Source organism: Indicator indicator, chromosome 5 (genome assembly GCF_027791375.1).
Source record: "Indicator indicator isolate 239-I01 chromosome 5, UM_Iind_1.1, whole genome shotgun sequence".
NCBI classification, from domain to species: domain Eukaryota; kingdom Metazoa; phylum Chordata; class Aves; order Piciformes; family Indicatoridae; genus Indicator; species Indicator indicator.
In genome coordinates, this window is record NC_072014.1 from 5,217,834 (window position 1) to 5,244,836 (window position 27,003).

At 42.6% G+C, this 27,003-nt stretch overlaps 1 protein-coding gene across 1 annotated transcript in view; it reads right to left on the reverse strand.

Moving 5' to 3' along the window:
* HIBCH (3-hydroxyisobutyryl-CoA hydrolase) overlaps positions 1–13,543 on the reverse strand; it is a 52,589-nt gene extending 39,046 nt beyond the window's left edge. The window contains exons 1-6 of the mRNA XM_054380901.1: positions 13,431–13,543; positions 12,596–12,638; positions 11,687–11,827; positions 10,215–10,299; positions 8,489–8,569; positions 5,253–5,305 (exon numbers count right to left, since the gene is read on the reverse strand). Of these exons, the coding sequence (XP_054236876.1) occupies positions 5,253–5,305; positions 8,489–8,569; positions 10,215–10,299; positions 11,687–11,827; positions 12,596–12,638; positions 13,431–13,543 (516 nt within the window). The remainder of the gene's footprint in view (positions 1–5,252; positions 5,306–8,488; positions 8,570–10,214; positions 10,300–11,686; positions 11,828–12,595; positions 12,639–13,430) is intronic.
* Positions 13,544–27,003: the final 13,460 nt, after the last annotated feature.

Below are 27,003 nucleotides of genomic sequence, written 5' to 3' on the forward strand. Positions count from 1 at the left end.
AGGAGGCTTTGAGCAACCTGTTCTAGTGGCCGGTGTCCCTCCCCATGGCACAGAGGTTAGAACTTCATGATCTTTAAGGTCCCTTCCAACCTAAACCATTCTATGAATACTGATGAATATTGATGTCACCTGTCTTTGTAAGAAATTTCTTTTATGGTCTAGTTGATTAGATAGGGCTGGGTGATCGGTTGGACTTGATGATATTGGAGGTCTCTTCTAACCTGGCTGATTCTGTGATTCTGTGAACTGGTCTTTTCACAGAATTGTTATTTCTGTGATTTCTTTTAGAAATACTGGTTCTGGAAAAATAGACAACTTCATATGATATCTTTGGAGCAAATTCCTCCACAGCTTTCAGCTATTTATTCCATGCAAGAACCTCAAACAGCTAAGAAAAAAGCAATGATGTTTTTTCCATACAGGGCAACCATGGGAAGTAGGCCAGCTCCTACTGTGGCATGCCAACATGCATTTTCTGGCAGCAAACATCCCTAAACACACACAAGAGCATGGGGACTAATTTGTTTTTTAGTCTATTTTAGTCAAGCTGCTGACTGATTTCAGTAGCATCTGCAGATACTCTGATATTTTGCATGTCAGGCATTAACCTTCACCTACTGAAGACCTTCACTACAAAGAGAAATTACACATCTGATGTAAATCCCCATCAAGTCTTTCTCCTTAGGTCTCAGAAGACTGTAAGGAGTTAACACTGGAAATACACAAAGCATTATTGACCAAACTTCTGTAATTATAAAACTTTTTCAGAATGCTGAGGTAAAATTTCCCAAATATGTCAAGCTAAAATTGACACAAACCACAACAAACTCCCTCTAGAGAATTATTCATTAAAATTGACAAGTCTTCATTGATTAAAGCAGAGTAAAAGTTTAATGCAGAGGAATATTCTGCTTTTTTTGTAACAGGGGAGACTTAAGATGTTATCATTCCCCAGAAGTAAAATCTTTCTTAAACCCTTAATAAGATAAATGGACTTCACATGATGTAACAGAATTACAGAGCAAAGATGCAAATTCAACTGAGCAGATTTCTACCTCAAGACCAACATATAAGGTCCTGAGATCTAATTTACAAGGCAAGTCCACACTCTTCTAATAATGTCAGGCCTCTGGCATCTGGAAAGAAAGTGGCACTAACACGAAACAGAAGTAAAGCTAAACATGAGCTCAGACGCCTCAGCAGGCAGCACTCTGGGAAAGCTTCGTGTTTGGAACTGAGATGCTTCTGATGCTTCCCCAAGAACACAGCAGTGTTTCCTCTCATAAACTAATGGATGGTAGCTGAGGTGATATCACTATTAAACAGTGGACACAATCATCTGAAAGCATACTAAGAGTTACCAGCAGTTTGCAATCATCTGAGATGATTGCAGACAGAAGCCAACTGTTAAACTAAGTTTTATTTGGTATTATCTGCTTGGCTGATGAAGTAAAGGATTGCTATCATTTACAGGTTATGTTTTGTGAAGGCAAACACTTTGATGGAGAAGATCAGACTTCAAAACCATCTCACTTTGGAGATCAGACTGAAGCTGGCGGAGTGAAGCCAGATTAGAGGGGGCCTTGAGCAAGCTGGTCTAGCAGGTATCCCTGGCCACGGCAGGGGGGGGTTGGGACTGCGTGATCTTTAAGGCCTCTTCCAACCATTCTGTGATTCTGTAATTCTATGAAGAGAACTACACTTAAGAAAGCAAAAGCAAATGCAGAGATGGCAAGTATGTTTTCTATGGGACCAATGCCTTGGTATTTATCAGGCATTAATAGCACATGAACTTAACACAAATAATCATGCTGCAGTGCTGCTGCAAAAAGAACCACTCAAGGTACTAGGCTGCAACAGAGCCTCTAGCAGGAGGCACCAAAAGGCTGAAGCCTAGATTCAATACACCTGGTTCAATCTTGAGGTTATAAAAGGCAATGCCAGCTGATGGGGAACTCAGCCTTCTAGAGGGAGAAAATGAGTACTTCCTCGTAGTGAAAGGATGAGAGGGAATGGACTGAAGCTTGAGGAGGGCAGATTTAGACTGGAGATTAGGAAGAAATTCTTTACAGTGAGAGTAGGGAGACACTGGAACAGGTTGCCCAGGGAGGTGGTGGATGTACCCTCCCTGGAGGTGTTCAGAGCCAGCTTGGATGAGGCCTTGAGTGACCTGGTCTAGCAGAAGGTGTCCCTGCCCATGGCAGGGGAGTGGGAACTAGACGATCTTTAAAGTCCCTTCCAACCTAAACCATTCTATGAATCTACCTAAACCGTTCCATGAATCTATGAAAAGGGTAGCTCCACAAGACTGACTCTTTGACAGAGAAGTTCTTGTTCAAGGTGGATTTAAACACTGGTAAAAGGTAAGTGATAAAGAAATGCACTGTGGTAGAAGCTTGTGGTCACTTCCTAGCACCTGATGCTTTGACAAGCTGCTATTTGTGTGGGCTGTTTGTGACAGAATCTCTCTGTAATATATGGATGGAAATTATTCTGCTCTACTTGGTACTGATGAATCCTCCAACTGAAATATTGTCTGGTCTCTGGTAATGAACTGTAAAGTACACAAATTGGAGAGATTCCAGAGGATTGCAGGAAGACCCAGGAGACCTCATCTATAGTAAAGGTTGAATAACCATCCTTATCCCTATTAAAGAGAGATGGTTAGGGGCAAGGAATGCAAGCATCTGAAAATGTTCTTAGAAAGCTGTGACTAAGGCACAAATATACTGGTTACATGTACAACAAGCTTAAATTTGACACTAGAGAATCTTAACCAGAAAGAATAACTAAGCACTGAGATGGAACATCTAGGAAAGACAACAGAATTTCTGCTGTTGGAGAGTTCTGAATGCATTAGGTGAGAATCTAAGTGCTCCTTTCAGCTTTATGCTTCTCTGTAGTCTAAAGCTGAATGTATTTGACCTTACTACCTGAGTGACTAACAGTCTCAAACAAAATTCTGCTCTTTAATAATAACCTTAAAGATGTCCTTTGTAACTCAGATGCAGAATTTCAGTTTAAGTAGAAGACCTTGCCTACAAAACCTGTACTGCTAGTGGAAAGCCACTCATGAACCCCAAGGCTTAATTACCAGGGTGTCTTCTCATACACCCAGACTGTATACTGGAGGTTCTTCTCTACTGAGGAGAGAGAAAAGGCAGCCACTACTGGGTACTGATATTGCTCTCACACACTGAGCCCTACCATCTAAGGGAGCTGGGAATGGAAATAAGGTTGGGTATCTCCAGTACCTGAAGGGGGCCTACACGAAGGCTGCTAAGGGACTGTTTACACAGGCCTGCGGTGATAGGCTGAGGAGCAATGGTTTGAAATTAGAGAAGAACAGATTTAGATTGGATGTTAGGAACAAGTTCTTTACCAGGAGGGTGGTGGAACACTGCAAGAGAGGGAGGGATTCAAGGCCCCACCCCTGGATATATTCAAGTTCAGGCTCCACAAGGCTCTTAGCAACCTGATGTAGTAGAGGATGTCCCTGCTTATTGCAGAGAGGGTTGGACTAGATGACCTTTGGAGGTATCTTCCAACCCAAACCATTCTGCGATTCCTTTAGTCTGTGAGAGTATTTGATGCAATAAAATATTCTGTGCCAAAGTCCTATTTAAAACTATAGATTTAGGTTGAGCTTACACAGCACACTTCTAATCATCTCCAAAGAACTCTGGAAAAGATTTGGACTTTTCTACAACCAAGAAGTCCAAACTTAGAACCTTATTTCCAGACAATAATGTTAAATGAGCAAACAAACAAAAAGGTTTAAATTAATTTTTTGTGTATTGTTCAGGTATTTAATTTCAAGGAAATAATTTATGGATAAAGGTCAACTAAAATAATCAACAACAGGCCAACAGGGTCTACATCATCCTTTAACCGTAAATGTGGTATTCATAATTTATTTCACTATTCTTCTGTAAAATGCAGAGAGATATTTCCTTCACACACCTGTCACTTGAACTTATTGCTCTAAGTACAAAAAGATGTACAGACACACTTCTCTTGATTACAACTTTTTAATCGACTACAGGAGCAGAGACAAGAAGGTACAGCAAACAAGCTCCACAGCCCCATCTGTTGGCTAATGAAGCCCTCAGGAAGGACCTCTATCAGCAGCCTCCAGCCAACACTGCTGAGGTACAATCAGGTCATTTTTTGGGTATGATTCCAAGTGTTCCTATCATAGATCTATGCTATCTATGCATCACTAGCAATTTTAACTGCCTAAGTATATAGTAAGTAAGTTTCTAATATACTCATGTGATTTTTTTTGCTCTGAGCAACCTGATCGAGTTGAGGATGTCCCTGCTCGACTGCAGGGGGGTTGGACTAGATGACCTTTGAAGGTCCCTTCCAACCCAAACCATTTTATGATTCTATCACGTAGTGTTCCATTTCTTGCACCCTGTCTTTGACATACTTAAATAGGCTGTAAAACAATATAGTGATGTGCAAGAAAACAATGTAAATTTAAGGGACAATATGGCAAATGGACTCACTGCTCAAAACAGCTTCAGATTATTGTATTCTACTCCCTGCTGTGGTGCAAATCTATCCAAAAGATGCCCAACTGAAGAGCATTTTATCATATAGAAAGGCATGGTATTGCCCTTTTGACTACCTACTCAGGTTGCTTAGAGCCAGGAACTGCTGAAACAACCATTAGCACTGAGTATAATTAGGAATGAGATGGAATCTTCCCCATGTTGCTTTAGGAGCCTTGGGAAGATGGATGATAATCAGGATCTTATAACTCATGTTATAGGAACAGAGTTGAGAAAGTAGATGCGTTTCCAGATTATTTGTTGGAAAAATACTTGTGAACGTCTGCTAAAAGTTTAGATCAGAATAGTGTTTTTCAGAGTTTACACTTAATTATATTTTTATATAGCTCAACTTTTGAGTGGAAAATTCTTCTTAGCTCTTATATGATCTACAAAGTCACACTTCAGTGTTCTGAAAACCTTGGTGAGGGCCATATCCTGTTCTTTTTGTCACCACAATCATCAGATCCTCAGAGAAAGCAGCTGCACTAGCTATCAAAGAACAGCAGAAGCACTTAGAAGAGCAGCAATCTAGCCTGGCAGGCAAGAGACAAGGGTTCAGATCACGATGCTTGTTCTTGAACTGAAACATCTGAACTGCCCCACCTGTGTGCTTCATTCAAATCACATACAGAATAGGACATTACTTTAAAACAAATTATACCAGCTATCACACCAAGGTGCCAAACTTACCCCTCCCATTGTAATGCCATCAATGAGTGCCACATATGGCTTCTTGCAAGTGCCTGTAAGAAGTATTTAAAAAAAAAGAAAATAAATAAATTTGGCTTTTTTTCCAAAAGAATGGACCTGTGTCTAACTGCACATGACACATTTCTCCATGTCTTACTACAGCAAGAGCAACATAACCTAAATGGTAAATTAAACAGTGAACTATCAGCTTACAATGAAGGTACATCATGTAACTCTTAAGCAATGAAAAGAAACACCAGATACTGACTTACTGCATTCTGAGTGTTGTAAGAGAACACTGGACAACCAGCAAATGGCAGAGTTTGCTATGTGAGTATCTGACAATGTAGCCATCACAGATTTAGCTTGTCACAGAAGTCCATCATGATGTGAGGTGGAAGAGACCTCTGAAGATTATCTAGTCCAACCCCCTGGTAAAGCAGGGACACCCACAGCAGGTTGTGCAGGATCACAATATCCTGGGGGGATTGGAGTCTCTCCAGAGAAAGAGACTCCACAACCTCTCTGGGCAGCCTGCTCCACAACTCTGTTGCCCTCACAGCAAAGTTTTCCCTTATGTTTAGGTGGAAGATACTATAAATAGCTTTGTAGGATGCTGGGACACAACAGTTTCCCTTTCTCCTCATTTTGCAGCCTGGATTACCAGCACAGAGTGTGTACGTGCACCCCAGAACTTCACTATAAAGCCAGATGCATAGGTAGGTTTAAGCCAAAATGTGACTGCAATGCAAACATGGTGGAAGCAGGTTGAGATGATAATCTCTTAAAGTACCATAGTTCTACCAGTTAGATTCATCTGTTGGGGCCTTTAAGAGGCATAAATCTGAAGACCTTTCAATAACCATTCACGGAAAGATTCAGAAGTTCATATTCAACATTGTCAGGTTGCTGATACCAATATCCACTGCAATCATGTTGCAAAGCTTTTCTGTAGCAACTACAGATCCTTGTTTAAGAAAAGAACTGTTTTAGAAGGCAGTTCAATCCTTCATATTAGTAGCCATTCAGCCAGACCTGGACAGGTGGGCAGGGAGAAAATGAATGAAATCCAGCAAGCATGCAAGTGTAGAGTCTTGCATCTGGGAAAGAACAACCCCATGGATCAGCATAGGTTCGGGACTGACCTGTTGTAGAGCAGCATAAGGGAAAAGAATCTGGGGATCCTGGTGGACAGAAGGATGACCACAAGCCAGTAATGTGCCCTTGTGGCCAAGAAGGCAAATGGCATCCTGGGGTGTATTAGAAGGGCTGTGATTAGTAGGACAAGAGAGGTTCTCCTCCCTCTCTACTCTGCCCTCCTGAGGCCACATCTGGAATATTATGTCAAGTTTTGGGCCCCTCAGTTCAAGAAGGACCTCAGGGAACTGCTTGAAAGAGTCCAGTGCAGAGCCACAAAGATGCTGAAGGCAGTGGAACATCTCCCTTATGAGCAAAGGCTGAGGGAGCTGGGGCTCCTTAGCTTGGAGAAGAGGAGCCTGAGGGGTGACCTCTATAAAGATGTGAAGGGTGAGTGTTAGGAGGACAGAGCCAGGCTCTGCTCAGTGATGTTCAATGATAGGACAGGGGACAATGGGTGCAAGCTGGAGCAGAGGAGGTTCCATGTGAACATAAGGAAAAACTTTTTCACTGTGAGGGTGACAGAGCCCTAAAATTGGCTGCCCAGAGAGGTTGCAGAGTATCCTCTGGAGACGTTCAAAACCTGCCTGGAGGCATTCCTGTGTGACCTAGTCTAGGTGATCCTGCTCTGGCAGGGGGGTTGGAGTGGGTGATCTTTTGAGGTCCCTCCCAATCCCTAACATTCTGTGATTCTGTAAAAAAAAGTAAGAAAAGTTAAAAAATAGCATTTTAACCTTTGTTCTTACATTAAATTATATATAAACCTACACATGGACACCAGATGCCAGTATTTCATCTACATTTCTAGCTCCCCTGTGTATTTTTAAGTAGAATGTAAGATATAAAGAAATCTTTTTGGCAGAAACCTGTCATATCAAGACAGGATACAGTCCTGAATACAGGACAGGAATTCAGTCATATCAAAGTTATTCAAAATCTAGGTTTTGTAATTATGTGCATTACAGATGTAGAACACTTTAATATTATTTTTTAGAACTCCAAGCTTTGAAGCTATCAACTCTTGCCATATTTGAATAACTAGAAGAGTTAGTCTGGAAGGCCCTACAACAATCATCTAGTCCAACTGACATGGCCATACCCAAAACCTTCAAATATTTTTCTTGATGAAGGCCAGAAAGGTACAAACATGGAATCTCTGTCAAATGAAGTAAAAATAACTTTTCAGAAGTTACTCCTAATCTAAGAACTATAAGCTCTTCTCTTAGCCTGATACCAGCATTGTCACCTCTCCTCCTGCAGTGACGTAACACTGGACACAACATTTAATAACTCAAACTGCATTCAATTGAAGTATGTTTGGAGAAGTTTCTTCTCACAAGAAGATTCATCTGATGACTTTTAAGACTGAATATCCACACTCTCTTAATATCCTTTACCTCAGTAAGATGTACTACCCACTGCCTTTACTGTTCATTAAAGACCACATACTCCTGAGTTCTGTACAATAAGCTCAGTTAACTCCAAGTTTGAGTACTCATAGAATCATAGAATGGGTTGGGTTGGAAGGGACCTCCAAAGGTCATGCAGTCTCCAGTAAGCAGAAGCATCCTCAACTAGATGAGGTTGCCCAGAGAGCCTTGTTGAGCCTCACCTTCAGTATCTCCAGGCATGGGGCCTCAACTCCTTCCCTGGGCAACCTGTTGCAGTGTTCTGCTACACTCATGGTAAAGAACTTGTTCCTAACATCTCATCTAAATCTGCTCTTCTCTAGTTTGAAACCACTGCCCTTCATCCCATCAGTATAGGCCTTTGTAAACAGTCATTCATTTATGCAGTTCATGAAAATGGAAAGCTTTAACAGTAATTTGATCTTCTGCTTTCTGACTGAATATTAGTGATTTTCCAAGCATTTTTTTTAATCTCAGGTCTCTTCTGAAGTAGATCAAAGACACTTTGTACAGAACTGCACTTTCTGCATCTATGACTTAATTCATCCACGTGTTACACTACTGGTATTGAACTTGGTAAACAAATAAACAAACAAAAAAAGTAGTAGTTGCATTAAGTTACCACAGCAAAGAAAGGGAATTTACATTCAAATCCACTATTATGAAAACAGAATTTGCTATCAGACATACCAACAGCATTGTTCAGGGAATATTCTTCTATGAAGAAATCTTGTGCCATTCTATCACCAGCTATTCCTGCATCTCTGAGGGCTTAAGAGAAATAAGAATTCTAAAGATTACAAGTTTAATAGAAAATGTAAATACAAAAATAAAAATTACATTATAATAGTTTGGGGGGTTTTCCCTGCAGCAATTAATCCTAATTTATTTTGAGAAAATTTTCTTCCATTTGAATGTGTTCTTCTACAGGTTTTCATCACTCAACCCCACACTGAAGTAACTTTTTTTTCCTCACTCACTGAAATCAATGAGTCAGTGAACCGTTTTGTTTAAGAGACCTTTAAGATCATGAAGTCCAACTATCAACCCAGATCTGCCACGTCAACACTAAACCATGTCCCTCAGCACCACACGCAGCTTGGAAACCCCTCCAGGGGTGGGTACTTCACCACTGCCCTGGGTGGCCAGGTCCATGGCTTGACAACCCTCAAGGGGAAGAAACTGTTTCTCATCTCATATCCAACCTAAACCTCTCCTGGTGCAATTTGAGGCTATTTCCTCTTGTCCTAGGGTTTGTTCCTTGGGAGAAGAGACTGACACCCACCTGGCTCCAAGATCCTTTCAGGATGATTTGTGGAGAGCTGCATTATCCCAGCACTCTATTTTTATCTTCACCAGAGAGCTCCTGAGATTCCCCAGCAATAAGGCTGCCAGCACATTTTGTGCCCTTGGCAGTACCAAATCCCAGAGTGAGGGATGAGGGATGCCAGCCCAGTGGTACTCATCCTGCTCTCCATCCCTCTTCCATTATTATCATGCTGCAGACTTTGTCACACATTTGTGAGTCCATTTTCTTCACAATGGAACTCCCTCCTAATGTGGTCTTGTTTGTGATACTCCATATCAATATATGACCAGTCATTTAAAAGTGATTATACTGATGACTGGATACTAAAAATGAGAAGCTACTTAGAGCAGGACATAATTGAACAATAACCTGTGCTGCTGGTTTACCTAAGATTTAAAACACCTGCTTATTTTAACAGTTGGGAGATCTTCTACAGTCCATAGTTATAAAAGAATCACAGATGTATTGATCACCATTGTCAGCTCTCTATTTAACCATCTCAAATATCTGACATAAATTACCTAGTAGTGATAGAGAGCCCCACTGGCACCTTTCAAATTTCTTGCAAATAAGCTGAAAATCTGGGAAGAAAAAGAGTATATACAAGAATCCTCTCTTCCCAGGAATGACTGGCTGCTATTATCAGTTATTGATTTAAAAAAAAAACCCACAATTTTTGCTCTTTGTACTATATTCCAACAGCTGTTTCCTGGCAAATCAACAGCATCTGCACATCAAGAGGTCATCAGAAATCAGCAGAAATAATCACAAAACGGCTTAGGTTGGAAAGGATCTGAGAGATCATCTACTCCAACCTCCCTGCCACGGGCAGAGATGCCTCTCAAATAGACTCAGATGCTCAAGGCCTCATCCAACCTGGCCTTGAACACCTCCAGGGAGAAGACATGCACAACCACCCTGAGCAACCTATTCCAGACTTTTACCACCCCTATACCAAAGAACTTCTTCCTAAGATCCAGTCTGAACCTACTCTCCCTCAGCTTGTTGTGTAGTAAGCCTCTGTTAAGCTTAGTCACAGTAAATAAATCAATGCAAAGTAGCAACTGGCAAAGAAAAGTCAAATATTTAAGAGATAATAGTCCTTACCTCTGACGTCACCCCCAGCACAAAAAGCTTTTCCTCCAGTTCCCTTTATAATTATCAGAAAAGTTTCAGGATCTTGCTCCCAAGTCTAAAAAGAAGTAAACATTTCCATATAAGATTTGTCTGTGCAAAACCTGCTTTCTCTGAATACTTTTTCAAAAAGCAAATCAAACCCTACTTAAGAGCTTGTCTTAAAGTGAAGCTGGAGAGTTAAATATCTCTCTGCCACTCCTGTGTCCTATTCACACCTGACATCAGAGATCAGCAGAGCTGCCTTTCACAGTTCAGGATAATGCCTGTGCAGAGCTCCCTGAAGAAAGGCAGTGGGACCTGACACAATGCTGGGAACACAATGCTGGGGCAGAAAGCTTCCAGTATCTAAGATACAACAAAACTGTTTCAGACCACACAATGAATTGTTTAAGATGCATGGCAAGCACAACAGCATTTAACTTGTTGAAGTATTTTGTTGAAATGACTACAATCAATGCTAATCAAGGACTGGATCAAATCAATTTGTGCACAGATGTTTCACTAGGTACAAAGACTGTGGTCTGGTGTTTTGTTGTTTTTTTTTCCTGAAGGAAAGGCACTGGTAACAAGACTTCAGCAGCAGTACAAATGTGGTGAGAAAAGGATGCCTTTTACAGGCTTTCCCACCTCACTAAAATTATGCTTATATATATTTATATATGCCTTACCCAGGTGAGTGTAACCAGATACAAGAAAAACAAGGCATTTCTGTATACCAGCAACTGTACCAAAATGATGCCACCTTTTAAGGTTGCACTTCCAGTAAAGCCAGCACTCAGCACTAAAGATTAAGTTTTTATTTCTTTAAATGCATGAATTTGCAACACAACTGTCTACCAAAATACCAAAAAGCAGGCAACTATCCAATACATCTGGTATCTAATAAGTTTGACTTTTCCTATGTAATAAATAATACCATTAAACTAAAAAAGGAGTATTTGCATGTTGAAATTTCACAGCTTGTAGAAACAGCACCTGCAAATCCACAAATTTCTTCTTTAAGGAATGACACTGGTAGCACCTTCCTTCCCAATGGCTTGTATCTTTTATTTCAGGCATGCAGCCTTCTCACAAAACATGCAGCCAGTGAAGAGGCAACACCAAAGTATAGCCTGGAATTCCCGTGTGCCAACTGGCCAGCTGTGTGTTACCAAAGGGAACCATAAACCCTGAGTGCTGCTTGCTTTGCATTCAACTCTGGTTTTAATACGGGTGTCTCTTTACCTATCCAGATGGTAGATTTAACTTTGTTTGACAGTTTATTTCTTTGACGTCTCCTCCTCTTTCTAACTTGCTTGAAAGTGTTCTTTCCCATACTATATATCTGGCCCATGCACTCATACAGACTTTCATTCCTTCAATCAGTACACCTAGAAGTGTCAGAGTGAATTTTAAAATTGGCTTTAGGTAACACATTGGTGAGTAGAAGCAAGGCCACTAACCTTTATTTGTGGATAGATTTGTCGGATCATAGAAAAATTTATAGCATTGAGAGCCTTAGGTCTATTCAAAGTTATTATTCCTGCACATCCTTTCTTCTCCAACAACACTTCAGCTGTGGAATCTGTATGCTTAGACATCTTCTGCACATGCAAAAGCAAATAAATTAAGCATATGTCATCAGACACCTTGAGTAACATACAAGAATTTGAGATATACTCTCAAAACTCACTGTATAAGATCGTAAAACATGTATTTTGCAATTGTAATTGCAAGATTTATTTGCATTTCCTAAACAGTTCTTTCAAAGCTATTTTGAGTTCTTCAGAGTACAACAACTTTCAGACAAGCTTTTGAGCCACACACTTTGTTGACAATGACGTTTCATTAAAAAAAAAAAAGGAAACAACAACATAACAAAATACAAAACCAAAGTTCTTTAAGGCTCACATTCTGTAAATAGCTGCCACAATTATAACAGTAACAGGTCCCTGTGTCCTTACTGGCAGTTTGACACTGCAAACCCCAAAGTACGCATTGCTTTGTCTGTAAGTGACTTCAGCAGCAGACAACAAACTGTTGAAGTATTTTCACAATTGATTTCAAACTCACTGTTGAATATCTAAGAAAATAACATAGTCACTAGCTATAATTATATATAATTATTATATATTATAATTATATGCATATAATAACATATATTATATATATTATAACAATAATTAAGCTTTAATTTACAGTATTATAGAAACTTGTAGCAAAGTGCTCAACGATGTGGGCAACGTTATGCCTGAGCAATAAATGATGGCACTCAGAACCACTTTGAGCAGGCAGATTATAATTATCATGCGCTCTATCAGGAGAGTTGAGAGTCCTAAAAGCTTCCATCTCAAACAAGACACAGTTCTTACCAAATGTTGTAGTACTACTTGCAGTCTGCCAAGTGGCCTCAGCCTGAAAAAGAAATATTGAAGAAAACATCTAAACCCCCAAACCAGCCATGCAATCCCCAGATATAGAACTGATGAGTTAAGCAAAGCTGTGTCAGGAAAATTTCTGAAAGCAATTGCTTTACCTTCTCCTTTATAAAAACCAAGTAAATCCAAGTACAATTTTGATATCAAAACAGTTGGAAACTTCTTACTAGTAAATAGTTAGGAGATGCCAATGCCAACTACTAATGTTTTCGAGTTAGAAGGAGAACCTGGAAATAATAAGACAAACAGTTTGGGGGATATGCTTGTAAGTTACTTAGCAGTGTGTGCCTTTAAAAGATTTTCGACCTTTCCCCAAAAGAATACTAGCATTTTCTTTTTTTTTTTTTTTAAATGGTCTTGTTAAAACAAGTGTGCATTTCCAAAGCCTCCCTTACAACACGTCCCTGTGTGTACACACAATCACACAGCGTTTATCTAACAGCTTGAACCAGGCTCCTGCTACTGTTGCTGACAAGAGATCGCCATGCTGAAACGTTTTGGGAACACGTCAGTTTAAGTAATAAGGCTGTTACTTATTAATTATCACGGTACTCTGAAGGAGGATAGCTAACAAGGCCATTCGCTGGAGTTCAGACACATGGCTTCTGTCAACATTAACGAGCAACTTTCTCGGCTACTCGAGAGGGCAAACAGAGCCCGTAACAAGTTACACGCCAACAGCCTAGGCTCGTTTTGCAGTGCATGCTCGCTTTAGAACGGGGAAATTAAACCAGGCCTGGGTAATCTACGACTAAATGATTTTTTACACCTGTTCGGGGGGTTTATCATCCGCAGCCTCAGCGGCCTGGGCAGACTCCCGCTCCCTGACACAAGGCTGAGGGCTCCGCTGGCCCGGCGCCGTTTCAAGCCCCCCGGCGCCATTTCAAGCCCCTCAGCGCCAAGCCAGTGGGCAAGTGCAGGAGAGGCTTTGGCGTTCCTCAGGACAGTCGCAGCCACCTTTCCGTTACCTGGGCAGCGGCCTCAGAACCTGGGCCGCCATAGCAGCAGCCGGCGCAGTCGATCGCCGTCACTGGGACGGGTAAGAACGCGGCGAAAGGGGTAGGACGCATGCGCAGGGAAGCGGCCGGCGGGGCGGGCTGGGATCGGCTCCGTTACGTTCCCCTGCGGCTCTGGGCCCTTGTCTGTGGGGCGCTCTTCTGGCTGCCTCGCGGGATCCGTCCTACGGCGCGCTCCGACTAGCCCTTTTCGAGTCAAGTTAGCGGCTAACAAAGACAGACTATCCGGCAGACAGCATGCGGGCTGTAAGCAGGGCTGCAGGCCCCTTGCTCAGTAGTTTTATGAAGAGTTTTGCTTACCTTGACAGCATTTGGGGTGAAACGGTGCTGCGATGCATCGTGGATTAGGGGTATGAGACGCGAGGTGAGGCTGTTCCTTTGTGGGTGAAGGAAATGATGCCGTGTGTAGCAATAACGTAACCGCCGGGGTTGATGTCCAAGGTGAAGAAAGCCACGTTGCCAGATGACCTGAACTCTGTGGACTGAAATTGCGTTTTGACAACGTGCTGTCTTCAGTAGCAAAACCACTTTCTTAATTTTTCATCTCCTGTTTTTTTTTTTTTTCTGCATCTCTTACACCTGTGGCCACACCTGTGCTGCCCTCTTAGCTACTGATAGAGTCATCGTGTTGATTGGAAAAGACCCCTGAAATTCATTGAGTCCAACCATTATCTAACTCCTAACAAGTCTGGTGCCAAAGCAGGTCCCTCAGCACCACATCTGTCTCTTTTAAACGGATGGGGATTCAACCACCTCCCTAGGGACCCCATTCCACTGTTGGGAGAACCCTTTCAGTGAAGAGTTTTCTTCTAATATCTAACTTAAACGTCTCCTGTTGCAACTTGAGGCCATTTTCTCCATCTCAATCAGCAAACTGGGATTGAGGAGCTGCTCTAATGTAACATCCCACCAAAAGCTGGTTATCCTAGGAGGTAAATGTATAGATTAAGCAACTGGTATGGTTACTGCCCTGGCAGTAGCTGCAGGCAGCATTCAGCTAGCATGGTTACTGCCCTGACAGTAGCTACAGCAGAACTGTGAGCTCAAACACAGTGCGTGCACTGTAAATAGATTCAGAAGTTGTGACCGGGAAAATTGCCTTTTTTAAAAATAGATAAGATTGAGGCATGTGAGAATTTATGGACATCATAATAGGAGTCTATAATATTAAATTAACTTTTGATTTCAGTAACTATGCCAGACCTGATTTTTCTAGGCTGGCGCATACCAGCATGAGACTGATACTGAAAAGTGTGATGAACCATGGAGTAAATGAGAATTCAGTGCAGCAGGCAGAAATGTAGCTTCATCACCTCACAACATAGCAAGTTCTTAGCAGTGGCTGCCTTGATTGACATTCATATTAAAAAAAAAATAATCTTAAACCCTTGTAGCAAAACTATTTTGCTGGAGCAAAAAATTCCCAGCTGTCTGAAGCACTTCTAGAGAAGTCCCCAGAGGGCAACCTTGCTCTACGTTTCAAGAAATGATTCAGCCCCTCCTGATTGTGTCTTCTGTATTGGCATTTCTGTCGCAGTAACTCTCAGAGTATATTAAGTTTGGTTGTAAAAATCTTAAACTAAACAGGCAGGGGAAAAAAAAACACCAACAAAATCTTTCTGTATGATGCAGTCTCAGTTTTCAGTCTTGTACACTGAACAGAACAGGACACAAGGTGCTTTTGCAGGCACTGGGAGACTCTCTACTGCAAACTGATTAATTGCAGAATTCATCAGATAAATTCAGACAATTAGAACTTTTACCTACAGATGATATGTTCATCAAAGATGCAGCCTATTAGTGTCTTCTATATATACTGTTTCACAGCAAGGACAGTGCAATGAAATTTAACTCTGTCTAAATGACACCAAATTATCACACTTAGGATAACTGCCATCTCTCATCCAGGCATAACCCAATCAAGGGGGGTTTAATTAAGGGGAGTTTAATAAGCAGGCAGCATTTTTGTACTTCAGATCCGATGTCTGAAAGTAATTTTTCAGACAAATATGAACTGAACTGAACTTTTCTGAAGGGTAATCTTTTTACAAGCATGGTTGTGGAAATGAAGAAATCAGCTTGTGGAAGCTAACCTTAGGTAAGAGCAGGTGGAGGCTGTTCGAAACCTCTGCAGAGCTCTTAATAAATTCCACCTGCACATGGTGCACATGGGCAAGGCTGTGATCAGGACATGATTACATAGAGATGTCTGTTTCTAGAGTCCAAAATAGAAGTCAGTGGTCTGATTCATCTTTCACTAGAGCTGATTTTAATCTCTTTCCCCTTCCTAGCTTCTGTATAAATTACAGCGTAGACCCTTTCTTTGTTGTCTTCCAGCTGTATGTCTGGTTTAGAACAACAGTGGGGCTTGCTCATTTGTACATAGTGAAGTACCAGAAAGCATTGCCTTGCAACAGGCACTGATTCCTTTTCATGGTGCTGACACAATTTACGTTTCATGTTTTCTTTAAATTATTTCCCTTTTAAAACACCATATGGTTTCAAGAAGGAGTGGTGACAGAAAAAGCCATTGTTCTTGAGCCAGGTGTCCTTCATTTTAAAACAGGGTGGAGATGGGTTGACTTTCCCTATATTTGGGGGGGGAGGGGTAGGGAGATGGCAGGTGTTAGAAAATGGCAATTTTCTCACAGCCAGCCATGTAGTGACAGCAAGTCAGTTAAAAAAACTGGGATATCACCCTGGGTTTTAATAGTTCTCCTGCACACCTAATTTTTTTCCTTTTTTTTTTTCCAAGTGAAATGTTGAAATGAAAATGTTTTCTAAAAAGTGAATGAAAGATTTCTATAAGCAAGAAATAGGAAAAAAGAGTTAGGAGTTGGAAGGGACCTCTAGAGACCATCGAGTCCAACCCCCCTGCCAGAGCAGAATCACCTAGAGTAGTTCGCACAGGAACACATCCAGGCAGGTTTTGAATGTCTCCAGAGAATGTCTCCACAACTCCTCTGGGCAGCCTATTCCAGGCTCTGGCACTCTCACAGTGAAGAATTTTGTCCTTATGTTCATGTGGAACCTCCTCTGCTCCAGCCTGCACCAGTTGTCCCTTTGTCCTGTTGTTGGATGTCACTGAGCAGAGTCTGGCTCTGTCCTCCCAAAGATGAAGCGACACTGGAGCAAGGAGGGGGCAGCCTCTTCTCCTTGGTGGCACGTGACAGGTCTAGAGGAAATGGTTACAAGCTGTGCCAGGGGAGGTTTAGGCTGGATATTGAGGAATATTTCTTCACCGGAAGGGTTCTCAAACATTGGAGTGGTCTGCCCAAGGCAGTGGTGGAGTCGCCATCCCTAGGGGTGTTCAGGCAGTGTGTGGACCTGCTGCTTAGTGACATGGTTTGGTGTTGACCCTTCAGTGCTGAATTGAAGGTTGGACTGGATGATCTTCAAGGTCTCTTCCAACCAGGTATATTCTGTGATTTTTTGACACTCACCCTTCACATCTTTATAACCATGAATGAAGTGGCTCCTCTTCTCCAAGCTAAAGAGCCCCAGCTCCCTCAGACTTTCCTCACAAGGGAGATGTTCCACTGCCTTCAGCATCTTTGTGGCTCTGTGCTGGATTCTTTCAAGCAGTTCCCTGAGGCTCTTCTTGAACTGAGGGGCCCAGAACTGGACACAATAATCCAGATGTGGCCTCAGCAGGGCAGAGCAGAGGGGGAGAAGAACCTGATCATGGCCCTCCTAATCCACCCCAGGATGCCATCAGCCTTCTTGACCACAAGGGCACATTGCTGGCTCATGGTCATCCTTCTGTCCACCAGGACCCCTACACTGCTCTTCAGCAGGTCAGTCCCCAGCCTATACTAGTCCATGGCATTGTTCTTTTCCCCCTTGTTGCTGTTTATTTAATATGACAGTAAGTCAAATGAAAATAAGTGAAATGAGATGACCTTTAACCAGGGAGTTTATAGATGATGTTACTAATAGAAAAGAGGGCAGCGGGAGGATGGATATACATGGAACTCAGGGAATATGGTTGCAATAGCCAGGATAGGCAGGTTGCAATTCCTCCCCTTAGAGAAATTTCCTGGCAGTGTTTTTCAGCAGGTTTCAGAAGAGAAAACAAACTGCAGACCGTAGGAGGACTTTAGAACTGAGCAGATGTTTTCAGGTTTTGTTTCTGGGGATTTTTGGTTTCTTTTCCAGAAGAAAACATGTAACTTCAGGATGTGGGAGCTCTTCTTCCCAAGGAGGATGTCAAGAGCATCTCAGCTGTGTACTCTGTGCCATTTATATACCCCTGATTAATCCTTAATTTGTACCTCTCCCTTTGCCTTTGAGAGCTCCTGGTGTAGTTCACCAAGACTAGATGATAAACGGTACAGTGCTTCATTGTGTTCTGTTCTCCTGCATCCAGGCTTGCTGTAAATTTAATCTTTTCATCTGCTGGCCTAACAGCTAGCCTTCAATTTCTCTGTGTGGGTAGTAGCTGCATCTTTGCAGCATATGAAGGTAAGGAAAAATGAGTCTGTGAAGGCTTGAGGAACAGAATGGGGAAAATTCCCTGCTAAGTGGTTATTACTATAGTGGTAAGCAATCCTTGGATTGTTTTTTCTGTCCAAGCTCAGGTGACAATGCTCTAAAACGCCTCCACTAATGACACAGGTTCAAATTTTCCTCACACCAGTATGGTCAGCAAGTGCTAAAGGCTTGGATCTGCTGAGGGGAGTCTTCCACTGATACCAGTAAGAGCAGAAGCAGATTTAAAGTGAGTGGAAAAATGAATCTTTCTTCAGTCTCTAACAAGCTAGCCCAGGGAAAGACTGAACTGGGGGAAACATCTGTAATATGGACAAGCAGATTTTTTTGGCCTTTGTCTGCAACATGAGTGATCCCATGGGAACACTGTGCTTTCCCCAGGGCTTTTGGTCAAAGACTTTTCAGATAATACCTCCATGAAGTCGTAGATTTGGGATGAGAGCACAGCTAATAGCACACAGTAGTGAATTGCTTCTGTACAAAGTGTGTGAGAGGGTAAAATCACACCTTTTTTTTTCTTTCTTTCTTACCAGTTAATTTGCATCTTATCAGTGGGGAACTAGAAGTGTTTGGAAAAGGATGAAAGCAAATCCATAATGAAACTGTGTGAGTGAAGTAATTTCCATTTTCTTTTGGCCTCAGAGGGCACTGTAGGGAAAGCGTGGGGGTGGCTGGGTGCTGCTGCAGATGCTGCGGTGCTGATGAGGCTTGGAGAAGGGCCCCAGGCAAGGTCCATCCACCGCTGGGTTCCTGCCCTCTCACCCCCCCCCGGCTTAGACTTACCTCTGGCGCGGCATCCACCCTGGCAGCACCCCCTTAGGTTAGACAGGACCCGGGGCAAACACCCTCCTACATCTTTCTTCCCTGCTGCCACAAGCAATCTGTCACTCCTCCCCTCGAACCACCCTCCACCCACGTACAAAACCAGAACTGTAAGGAACGCCTTCTTCCCTCCCCCCTTTTCTCCCCACGGGTCTGTTCTTTTTCGTGGGTGAAAAATGCTCTCTTCCAGAGATCTGGTCACCCCTGAATCTGGCTTTGAGACCCAAGCTCTTTGATACCTTTTAGGGCCACAGCTTGGAGAGCTCTGCTTGCAGATCTATTGTGTTAGTTTTTCATTTGCATATAATTGCACATGTGCGGGTGGGAAGGGGCTATTTGCTTCCCACTTGCTTTGATATGCCTCCCTTCCTAAGAGGACTGTTTCCTTCCCTTCCTGCTCCCGGCCTCCCACGCATCCAGCGATGAGAAATGCAGCAGAAAACTGACCAGCTACCAACCCGCCCACCTGAGGAGGAGGAGCACTAGCAGCAGCAGCAGCAGCACATTTCTCTCTCAGCTTTTTAAACACGGTTAAAAAGAGCTGTGGCGTGGGTGGAAATAGCTGTAGGGAGTGTGTGTGGGAATGGGGCCAGAAGAAAGTGAATTTTCTTTTGGTAGGACAGTTAACTTCTAGTGGACCAGAAAAATCCCCCAAAGATATCTTACTCCTGAGGGTGTTTTTGGGTGTGTAATTAGTTTTTAAGGTTGTGTTTCTCAGGTCTGGAAAGAATGAAACTGAGTTCCTTTGTTCCTGGTAGTGCAAGTGGTGGAACTGTGGTAGCCAGCACTCTGCTCAGGGAAGCTTGCTTAGCAAGTGATGTCTTTTGTTTTGGTTGGGTTTGTTTTTTTTTTTTTCATCTGCTTAGCAAATGATGCTTTATTGCTTCCCCTTGTGCCATCACTTCTCTTGTTCTGATTATGATGCATGTGCTTGATTCTGTGAGAGTCAGAGCTGCCTGTATGTAGGAAGAGAAAGAGGCATGTGGTTGTCACACAGCGTAGCTACGTATTTCAAAATACCATCTCTGATGGACCTCTTGAAATAGCACTATCCCAGAATATCAGTTAATTCAAGATTTACTCTAAATTTATGCTTCTATAAGAGATTAAAATCGAGCTTACTTACATGGAAAAGGATGTTATTTGAGGTGATTTGCTTGTATTATATGAAAATAGCAGTGAAACTAGTACAGGAAAATAGAACTTGTAAGACTAGTGGTGTAGAGTGCAAAGTGCTGCTGTTGCTTAAGCAATCTCACAGATAGGCTCCCAGAACCAAGGGTACAGAACGGCTTTCAGGTCCTGATTTGGTTAGACCTAGCTGTCTGGAATACGGGTTATACAATATGTAACCCCAACCTGTCCCTAATTTGAGATAGTTACATGCATTCTTCTCAATCCAAAACTCTACCTATACATTTATTTTGGTTAGATTTCTCAGCAGCATCAGACTTTCCATGTATATTACTAATCATAGAATCACAGAAAGGTTTTGGGTTGGAAGGCACCTTAAGGATCATGTAAGTTTTAACATTCTTGCCATGGGCAGAGACACCTCCTACTAGACCAGGTTGCTCAAGACCCCATCCAGCCTGGCTTTCAACATTTCCAGGCTTGGAGACTCCACAACTTCTCTGGGCAACCTGTTCCAGTGTCTCACCACCCTCATCACAGGGATGAATTTCATCCTAACATCTAATCTAAATTGAGCTCCTTCCAGTTTGAAGCTGTTACCTCTCATCCCATCACCACATGGCTTTGTAGAAGGTCCTTCTCCAGCTCTCCTGCAAGACTCCCCTTGATCCGGCATCTTCTTTCAAGATGTGTTCGGTAATGGTTCAGATATAGTAACAGTCAGTTGATGAACTGTGACTCTCATGCTTAGGGCATGTGATTTTCTCCTAGTGAGATGACATTTGAGTGGTTTTAGCCCTGTGCAGTAACTTCCTTCATGGAACAGGAGTGCACACTGAAGTGTGAAATCCTGTCAGAAGGCAGCTTTCCTTCCAGTCAAGACACAGCAGTTTGCCAGCCTCATTTCACAGACCAGGCCCGCACAGATAAAGTGCAGTAGGGAACTGGGCTCGCTGACTTCAGTGCCTCCTCCCCTGCCAGCCTCTCTTCTGTAGCTCTGGGAGATCTTACCCTAGAGCAAGAATTAAAATGCAGGCTTAGTTCCTACAGTGATCAGCTCAGAAACAAAGGAAGTTGTGAGTAAGCCTAATTAACACATCTGCATGTGACACAACATAAGAATCAGCTGATGGACTTATGTTAGAGCAGTGCAAATAGAGATATAACCTCAATGGAACTTCTTATCCTGACGTTTCAGAAGTCTCAGTACTAAATGGTGATTAATAGTTTAAATATATCCTTATAACCTTCCATTGAATCTTGTGTAACTCATAATCATCATCTGCTGCCATTAGGTAGCAGCCCTGAGGATGAACAGTACTCCAAATACTAAGTTCATGTCATTTTCCTGATTTCCTTTAAAACATTGCAGCAATTCCTTTGGCAGCAGCATTTTGAAGCACTGTTGGCTCGCTTGTAACTCTGTCTCTCATTTAGCATTGGTTCAGTTAACTTTAAAGGTAGTGCTTTTCCTACCTTTTATATCAATGAAAGCACATCAGATTTTAAATGCAGATTATACTCTTCTCTTGCCAACTATTGTTAGCCTGAAATTTTCCTTGTATGATCCATTGTGAGAAGAATGATATTATTCCAGAAGCAGTGAAAAAAACCGCTAACAAAACCAACCAAACATTTTTAATCATTAAAAACCTTTTTTAGGAGCTTGGCCCTGTATATAACAGTCCTGTTGGCCTCCCTGTCTTATCTGTTGTTCAACTGGAATGTCACACACTTTGGTGTTGAACTATCTAGTCCTGAGCCCTTCCTTCTCAGGGGTTGTAGTAAACATCTTCCTGCCTCACTTTGTGTTTAAGTCACTGTGATTTTGACTGAAACAAAAGCATTTGATGGTAATTAGTAGCTTTCTGACAGTCCAGGGATTTGAGTGGCACCAAGAGCACCTCAGATGTTTATTTTAAGACTTTCTTGCTGTAAATTAAAGAGAGGCTCTTCAGCAGGGCAGTTTGGCTGACAGAGTGACAGTCAGTATCTTATTAAATGGATGTGTGTGTATTCAAACCTTTCCATGTTACTCATCTGACACCCCACATGGGTATTCATTTTCCCTTGAAAAGATCTACATTTGATTTGTAAAAGTCACTATTAAGAATGTTTTTCAAAAATTCCTTCTATTTTACTAAATTCTGGAGTACAAATTAAACTGTTCATAAAATAATGCCTTTGAAGAACATTGCCTAGGGAAAGAACCCATTTATAATGCTACAAATGATGTAGCTGATTGGAAAAATTAAAAGGGGGGGAGTGTGGAAAGTAGGTCGGCAAAATAAATCACAGAATAACACAGAGTGGTGGGGCTCAGAAGGGACCTCTGGAGGTCATCTAGTCCAACCCCCCTGATAAAGCAGGGTCACACCCAGGCAGGTTTGCAATCTCTCCAAAGAAGGAGACTCCACAACCTCTCTGGGCAGCCTTGTCTGCTATTCTGGCATCTGCACAGCGAAGAAGTCTTTTCTCATGCTTAGGTGGAACTTGCTGTGTTCTAGTTTGTGCCCACTGCCTCTTGTCCTGTCACTGGGCACCACTGAGAAGAGCCCAGCCCCATCCTCCTGACCCCCACCCTTATATATATATTGATCAGTCTGCTCTTCTCCAGGCTAAACAGCCCCAGGTCTCTTAGCCTGCCATAGAGATGCTCCAGTCCCCTCAGCATCTTTGTAGCCTCTGCTGGACTCTCTTCAGACTCTCGAATTGGGGAGCCCAAAAATGGACCCAATAATCCAGATGTGTTTAATCTAGGGCATAGTAGAGGGGGAGGAGATCCTCCCTTGACCTGCTGGCCAAACCCTTCTTAATGTACCCCAGGATACCACTGGCTTTGTGGCACAAGAGCACATTGCTGGCTCATGGTGATTTTTTTGTCCACCACCTCTCCCAGGTTCTTCTCTGTGGAGCTGCTTTCCATCAGTCCCTGACCTGTACTGGTGCAGAGAGTTAATCCTCCCCAGGAGCAGGACTCTATGCTTGTCCATGTTGAACTTAATGAGGTTTCCATATAGAGTCTTTTAGGCTATTAAAAAAAAAATAAAACAAACCCACACCATCTCTGTCTGCTGCTCATCTGTTCTGTGTGTGACAGTATCAGTAATCAGCCTCCAACTTGGGCTATTTGTGAGGAAATGCTTGCTTCAGTGCAACTCAGTTTACCAGCTCTGCGTGTAATTATTAACCCAGTGGGAAGGACATGTAGCAAGTCAGAAGGGAAAGTGTTTTTTACAAAGAAATAGGGTCATCCTATTTCTTGTTATGATTTTCTTGTTATTTCTTCTTATATGTTAGGAAGAAGTTTTTCGCCATGAGGGTGGTGAGACACTGGAACAGGTTGCCCAGGGAGGTGGTAGAAGCCCCATCCCTGGAGGATTTTAAGGCCAGGCTGGATGTGGCTCTGATCAACCTGATCTAGTGTGAGGTGTCCCTGCCCATGGGGGGTTAGAACTGGATGATCCTTGTGGTGGATGATCCTTCCAGCCCTAACAATTCTATGATTCTGTGATCCTGGAACAGAAACACTTCAAATGGAAGTGACAGTGGCAGAATACTTGGTTCCTGGAGCCCCCATTCAGGGGATATACTTTCCCAGGGATCCACTGCATGGTGAAGAAAGGCAGTGGCAGCCATGGCAGGGCACAGTATAGATCTCAGTTCTTCATGAGGAAATACATGATCTCTGGTAATGTTAGTTCCTCACTGTAATATCAGTCTTCCTTCTGCCCCATGCATGATTGCATTGGTTCCCCTGTGCAGACATGGGCAGTGCCACCTCTTCTCTCGTCATCTCTCTGTGATAGCAAGCCTGGAACAGAGGTTCGTGCTGCTTAGAGCAGTGTATGGGAATATATAATTATTTCAGAAATAACATGCAACACAGTGTGATTTAATCATGCTTTGACACACCTCTGTCTGCCAAGAAAAATGCACTGCCTTACAGAGCTGTTGCTAAGAGCACTTCTCCAGGCTCTAGGAGTGAGAAGATGCTTTATTGTATGGTTAGCTGCAGGAGTTAACAGCAGGGTTTCAATCTGGGAACTGCCAAGATATTACAGCACACAAATCTGTTGCTTGAATTAAAGGCTGCGCTTCTGCTTAGGAGATGTAGCTCCATGCAGAATTAGCCTGGGGCATAATTTCATAGATTTAAGACAATTTGGAAAGCAATTTTGTTGACATTTGTATTGTAAGAAAAAGATAATTAAGATGTTGTTTTGGCCAGCTCCAAGAAGAAAGGTCTTTTGTTTGGCTTATGTGAAAGTTCAACAATTTTCTAAGAAAGCAGTTGAAAAAAAATTCAAAGAAAAATCCAGTTTCAGTCTGAAATCGTAGAATCGCAAAAGGCTTTAGGTTGAGAGGGACCTTTCAAGGTCATCTAGTCCAACCTCCCTGCACTGAGCAGGCACAACTTCAAGGAGAGCAGGTTGCTCAGAGTTCCAAACAACCTGACCTGGAATGGTTCCAGGGATGTGGTTTCTGCCACCTCTCTGGGCAGCTTGGGCCCAGGTTTCACCACCACCACTGTAAAAAATTCTTTTTTCTGTCTAGTCTGAATCTCCCTCTTTGAGTTCCAATCCATCACACCTTGTCCTGCCACAACAGGCCCTCCTAAAAAGTTTGTCCCCAGATTTCCAGTTGGCCCTTTTTACATCCTGAAAGGCCCCAATAAGGTGTCTCTGGAGCATTCTCTTCTCTCATCCGAACAACCTCAGCCTGTCCTTGCAGCAGAGGTGCTCCAGCCTTCAGGTTATTGTTGTGGCCTCCTCTGGCCCCACTCCAACAGGTCTCTGTCCTTCTAGTGCTGAGGACTGCAGAGCTGGACCCAACAGTGCAGGTGGGGTCTGAGCAAAGGGACAGAAAATCCCCTCCCTCCACCTGCTGCCCACACTGCTGGGGATGCAGCCCAGGATGCAGTTGGCTTCTGGGCTGCAAGTGCATATTGTTGGCACATGAGAGGTTACTGGAAATCATCTTTTTCCTTCTGACTGAGCAGAAGAATCATGGAACACATTGAGAAACAAGTTTGTAGCTTGGCATCTTGTCATTGCATGAAAGATAGCTCCTCCTATGGGCTCAAGCATTAGCATAGCTATCTATGTGTTTGCAGTGCATACAGCAGAAAATGCCATGTAGCACAATGGCCCAGGATTATGGGCTCCAGAGGAAGAGGATTCAGATGCCACATGCTTTGAATACTACATTGCACTACAGAGCAACATATGGAATATGGTCTCCTGCTTCTTTAGAAAAAGAGAAGAGGAGGAGAGAAGAAGAGAGGAGAGGAGAAGAGCTGTTTGTAAACTGTTACCAACCAGGGTCTTGTGTGGATGCTGGAAGGGGTGAATGCTCTTTCTTTCTGAACAGCTCACCTGACAATGGCTTCACTGCAAACCTGTAGTGCTCTCAGCTGTTACCCATCTCTCCAGAAGGACACAAGGAATTCTTTTAGCACAGGACAAACAAATCCATGCTGTATTAATGTGTTTCAATGTGTTTTTTTTCCCTAAGAAGATATCCCACCTATCTGAGAATTTTCCTCCTGCTTCAGTTTTCAAGTGAGAAAAACAACCAACCAACCAACAACAACAAAAAAACCACCACAACCCCAAACAAACAAACAATAACACAACATTTACGGAAGTAAAACGACCAAACTTTTTTCAGGTCCTCCAGCACAGTTTCAGGAGGTTGTAAAGGTTTTTCAACAAGCAGTCAGCTCTATGCCTCACAGTAACTCCTTTGCTTCTGTCAGTTGCCCTCATGATGCTTGGAGGTAACAGAATTACTTGCAACAAAATGACTGCAAGAACAGATTGTGACTTTGTCCCAGCATAATAACATCCAGCAGCACGTCTCTCAGGAGTAAGGTGGAGTTATTTCTAGAAGGTGAAAGGAAAACATCCTCCCTCCTTCATTTTATACCTGGAAACATTTTGCCAAAGATTTCGGTGCCCCATGCTGTGTAACCTTCACCTTTCTTGTTCAGGAAGGGGAACTGTTTCTAGTTGTGTCTTCACCTTCCACACCTCTCCAATATGTAGGATGTGGGCACTATTTACTTGTCTGATAAAAACCCTGTGGCTCAGCCTTGTTTTAAACTGCTTCAACTCAGCAAGTTCAACAATAGTTTGGTTCTCTTTCTGTCTCTGTTTTCCAGACAGGTCAGAGTTAATTAGTAGCCAACTTTCCAGTGGCCATTTCCTCCTTTGGAGCTTTTTGTGTATAAACCATGTGTTATTTGTTCAGCCACTGTTGTCACAAGGAGATCACCCTCACCCAGCTCAGAGTCCAAAGGTTTACCAGGTATTTTTAGCTCATAAATCTAAAGCAGAGACAGGTTTTGTAAACCAGTTCCTGCATTCTATTTTAGTGATACTGCATCAGCTTAAAATTCAGTGCTGTGGGGTCAAAATTTAAAATATATCACAGTCTGGTGTCTTGAAGAGTCTTCTTCAGCACTGCTATTTGGAATGGTAGTTGATGCTTAACTTATTGATTTAGAAAGCAAGAGAGACACAGAAGCTAGACAGGCAACCTGTGTACCATGTATGGGTTTTGTCCATATATGTTTTGAGTGGTGCAGATGGATGGGATGACATCCAGAGGACCTGGATGAGCTTGAGAAGTGGGTCTCTTGAAGGCTCAACAAGGCCAAGTGCCAAGTCCTGCACATGGGTTGAGGCAATCCCTGCTCTCAATACAGACTGGGGGATGATGACATTGAGAGTAGCTGTGATGGTTTGAAACTGTCTTTTTAATTTTTCCTTGCAAAGTTCAGAACAGAGAAAGTGAAAGAATGTAAATAAGTCACTATTGGGTGTAAGAAAGCAAAATAACGATTGTTCTAAACACTTCCATTGGATAGATAGA